We start from the raw sequence: 4,366 nt of genomic DNA, 5'->3' as shown, positions 1-4,366 counted from the left end.
CTGCAAAAATTCTAAACCTACAGGATCTGGCTTTTCAGACTAGGTCAGAGCTAAGGTTAGACCCAGCTGACAGGAGTATGGCAAACTTGTCGACACGGCAAATATATTTATGTTCAAGTCTAATAGCACCCAGTATCACAGTGGATTAACTAGTGCAGAGAACGAATCGGATTTCAAAATTACCACAGAGACAATTAAAACAACAGGGAAAGACAAACAGGTGTGCAATGTATTTCTGGCCAATGATTTGATTGGTACTCTGTAATGTATGGTATATGAGGTAAAGGTTTCAATGAGAAGTTCCTCTTTGACGCTGATCCAGGACCAGTGTTTCCATTCCTGATACCAACTTTTACTAACAGGACACAAAAAAATCCAATACTGGTCACAGATCAGTACTTAAAGTAAGAGGTTGGTAACCCCACACCTGGAGAACCACATGGTTTGCAGAATGTTTGCCAAAATCCTAAACCAGCTCACTTGATTAATCAATAATCCATGTCCAAGAAGGACCCAAAAGATAGGTGTACTAGGTGTGCTAGCTAGATAAAAATTGGAACAAAAATTCTGTAGTAAATCAGCTCTCCAGGTGAACAGTTGCCTGCCCCTGACTGTCATATAGGTTGGAGGCCCTTTGGCCCACTGCAGAGGCAGATGTGGATTGGAGTGGAGGTTGGGGGGGGGGGGGGTTCTGGAGCCACGTGCTACACTGGGCTATGATCAGGAGAAGTGTGTGCGACCGTCACCACACACTCCGGCTTACACTCGGGCTGGTCTTTGTTCTTACGAAGTCCAGAGTAAATCCGCTCATCCAGGTTAGCCGCCAGCTTGTCGGACAGCTCAGCGGAGATGTTCTGCGGGCCATAAGTGACGTCTGGGGACAACGATTCATCAGGGGGCCCTGCCTTTCGAGGGTCCTCCTGGGTCTCCGGTTGGTCGACAGAGCTGTCAGTCACTGTAGGAGACGAGGAGGGTCCAAGTTCCTCCTCCTTGTCCTTGGCTTTAATTGTTCCAGTGCTGCTGCTAGGGGAGAGCTTGATCTCAGTCTCTTCCGCTGCAACCCGGTCAGCTTTCGGCGTGTCAGGAGCGCTAGCCGCCCCCTCACTGTTCTCCTCGTCTGGAGCGCTGATGATCCGAGGAAGCGTGCTGTGGTAGCTTGTGTCCAGAGGGTAGTTGACACTTTCACCTCTGCGCAGGGGTGTACGGTGCCTCTCAAAAGATGACAAGAGGCGAACTCCTGGGTCGCTGTACTGTTTTGAACGCTGCCACTGTTTCCGCAGGTGCACACGAGAGCGGTGTTTCAAGCGTGCTGGCGACTCCTGCTGGTCGAACTGAGGATCATGCCGTAAGAACTCGTGGAAGAGTGCGTCTGTCTTCTCATCGATGCTGTAATCTCGGCGACAGAAGGCGACAGGGGGCGGGTGTTGCAGGGCTTCACGCTGCGTGAACATCTGTCCGTAAGGAGACCACGTCAACTCCGTCTCCGTTGCGACTCCGCCACTAGCTCCCATCGACTCTTCTTCCTCCAGCTCCTCGTCAAAGAGGTCCATCTCGAAGCTCTCACACACTGTCCCCTTCCGTCCAGAGCTGGTGAAAAAGTGCCGACGCTCCACAGCCGTTCCATCCTTGCTCCCGCTTCCGCTTCCAAACAGCCGAAACTCCTCAGGTGCACGGGATGGAGCTTCGATGGACGCATAGCCACTGTCCATCTGTAGAAGCTTCCGGTTCCCTGATTCCCCGTCACTGCCCCTTTCGGAATCCACGCTGTCCTGCTTACCCCCCTTTTCAAACACTTCATCGCTTGGCAACTCAAGGTCGCCCTCCGGTTCATCACCGATGTCCTGGGAGGAGTAGCTAGGCAACCGCCCCTTCTCAGTTCTGCCCCCTAGTGAGCAGACGCTGTCGGCATCACTGCGCACTGAGTCCTTGTCATTGTTGCTGCTCTGGTCCGAAGAGATGTACTGTTCCAGGGAAGCACGGAGTGTCCAGATGTCCCGATACAAGGCCTGATGGTCTGAGCTTTCCCGATGACAGCCCGCCCCCGCGACCTCTTCCTGCATTTCAGAGGGCACACCAATCATTCCCGGACTAACCACGTGGCTGCAGCTGGGCTCGACCACCACCTCCACCTCTAACCTGCAGAGAGCAGCACACACCCCAGTCAGAGATGCTCACACATGTTACTCTCTGCACAGAATCTGACACATGGGCCATTGAGCTCATGTCTCAGAGCTGAGGCAGGCAAGGCAATGGTTTGCAATGAAACACTGAACACTGTGTGAGTCCACATGTGTTTTTTTTTTTTTTTTTTCCTTCACCAGGCGTAAAATCCAGATAGTGCTAGAGTACCCAGCAGACGGTACCGCCTGGGTGCAGATGGTGTGCCGTATGACTTGCTCTGTGATGGGTAACGTAGGCAAACAATTACATGGCCATGAATGTCAGCAGATCTGTGTTATATTTTGCAATGAAATTCTATGGTGCTATGAGAGCTGGTCACTCAAGATTCTGTGGAGTGTATATTGAAAAAGTCATCTACAACTACACGTCAGAACATATGCTGAAAATGAGAGAACAAACCTGTGAGACCTTAGAAGGGAGTTTGAGCACAGTAAAAGAACTGAACCAAGAAAGAAAAAAAAAGGTTTAACAGAAAACTGAGACGGTAAATCAACTCAATCAGGTTTAATTCAAACCAAGGAGTAACAAAAATATTTGAAAAAATAGTTATATATTTACAATGCATAGTTACAAAACATACAAAAAGTACAAAAAAATTTGTAAAAATACATTTTTTGTCTGTACTCTCCAGGAACCTTAGCAAAGATTGTCTGATGTCGTAATGACCTCATAGTGACTTCATAATGCACTCATTCCTGAGTGTTCCAGAATGCAGATGGAATGCGTGTGAGGCAACAGCGAAGGAAGGGGCAGCGGATGGTCACCATGGCGATGCAACAGCAGAGGCGCATGGATGGATGGCGAGGGAATTAAAGATACCTGCCGAGGGAAGGTGGGGGCGTGGAGGGAGGGGACAGGAGGCGGGGGGACGGACGCCCGGGGCAGTAGGCCACGTCCTTGGTGCGGGCGATGTACTGAATGAGGTCGATGTGGTGAGAATCGTGCTCGTCCTGGTCCATGCTCTCGCTGGCCGCGCGCTGTCTCTGGAACTGTCTGCGTTTGGGAGAGCCTGGGAGAACACAACCAAACCCCTTCTTCAGCACAGTCTAACACCCACCGACCTGACCATCAAAAACATTTATCCTACGATCCTATGAATGTGGTGTTTTTTTTCTGGACTGACCAAACTACTAAGACCACTCCTTACTGTTCAAGACAACATCGACACAACAATGTAAATTCAGAAGTTCAGATATTTAGATTGAACGACTGCCTTACTAGAGATCAACAAAATAAGATACCTCATGTTATCATAAAGAGTTTAGTATAGAATCAGTTGTAGTATGTTATGTTACGGTTTACAATTCCATCTCATTCAGCAATCATCTGATTCTCATGAAGTATGAGTTTGACCACATGCTGGCTGTAAATAGACCAAGTCCACGGCTCTACACAGAGCCTTTCTGCAGAGAGGCCTAGCCGTGTGTGGAAACACACTCTGTTTTGGGGGAGGTGCTGAGTTGCTTTCATTAGGTCTCCTGTGATCTCTCAGCCTCTGTGTTTGGATGAAGACTCGGCAGGAGGGCTGCCGCCCCGCTACCCAGAATGCTTTAGGTTGGAACGGCCCTGCGTCACGTTGCCATCTGTCAGAATGTGAGCCCCGGCAGCCAAAACACAGCCACTGCCTCCCATCTCTCTCTCTCTCTCTCTCTCTCTATCTCTTTCTGTCTCTCTCTCTCTGTCTCTCTCTCTCTCTCTCTCACTCTCGCTGTCTCTCTCCCTCTAACTCACCCTCTATCTCACACACACACACACACACACACACACACACACGCCCACATGCCCACAACAGTCAAACAACCACTTACTATTGATTTCTTTTTTGCTTTCTACATTATTTTCTCTCTTACACACACCCTCTGATCCACATGCTTAAACAAACACATCCCCCCAAAAAAAACCCTATCTCTATAAGGACACAAGTCTGTGTTAAACACACACACACACACACACAAACACAAACAGACGCGCGCACACACAAACTGTCTCCGGCTGATCTCTAACGACAAACAAAGGGTCGTATTGTTTTTGAGCAGTGCTCTGGAAAAGTTTCCCAGTCGTGAAAAACCAACAGGTAGGGCAGTGCTGTTTGTTTCCCCTCAGGCCAGAGGCAGAACAATAGGATCTATATTACCCCCACCTCATGCTTTCCCATTCATCTGTGCTTCCGTCATTCACCATCATA

General features: G+C 49.3%; 1 protein-coding gene across 1 annotated transcript in view; it reads right to left on the bottom strand.

The window, feature by feature from the left end:
- Positions 1–704: 704 nt before the first annotated feature.
- cbarpb (CACN subunit beta associated regulatory protein b) overlaps positions 705–4,366 on the bottom strand; it is a 12,424-nt gene continuing 8,762 nt past the window's right edge. Inside the window, exons 10-11 of the mRNA XM_030785097.1 lie at positions 3,001–3,190; positions 705–2,136 (exon numbers count right to left, since the gene is read on the bottom strand). Coding sequence (XP_030640957.1) covers positions 705–2,136; positions 3,001–3,190 — 1,622 coding nt within the window. The remainder of the gene's footprint in view (positions 2,137–3,000; positions 3,191–4,366) is intronic.

This window comes from Chanos chanos, chromosome 9 (genome assembly GCF_902362185.1).
Source record: "Chanos chanos chromosome 9, fChaCha1.1, whole genome shotgun sequence".
NCBI lineage: Eukaryota > Metazoa > Chordata > Actinopteri > Gonorynchiformes > Chanidae > Chanos > Chanos chanos.
The sequence above is the reverse complement of the archived record's forward strand: the minus strand, read 5'-3'. Positions and strand labels throughout refer to the sequence as shown.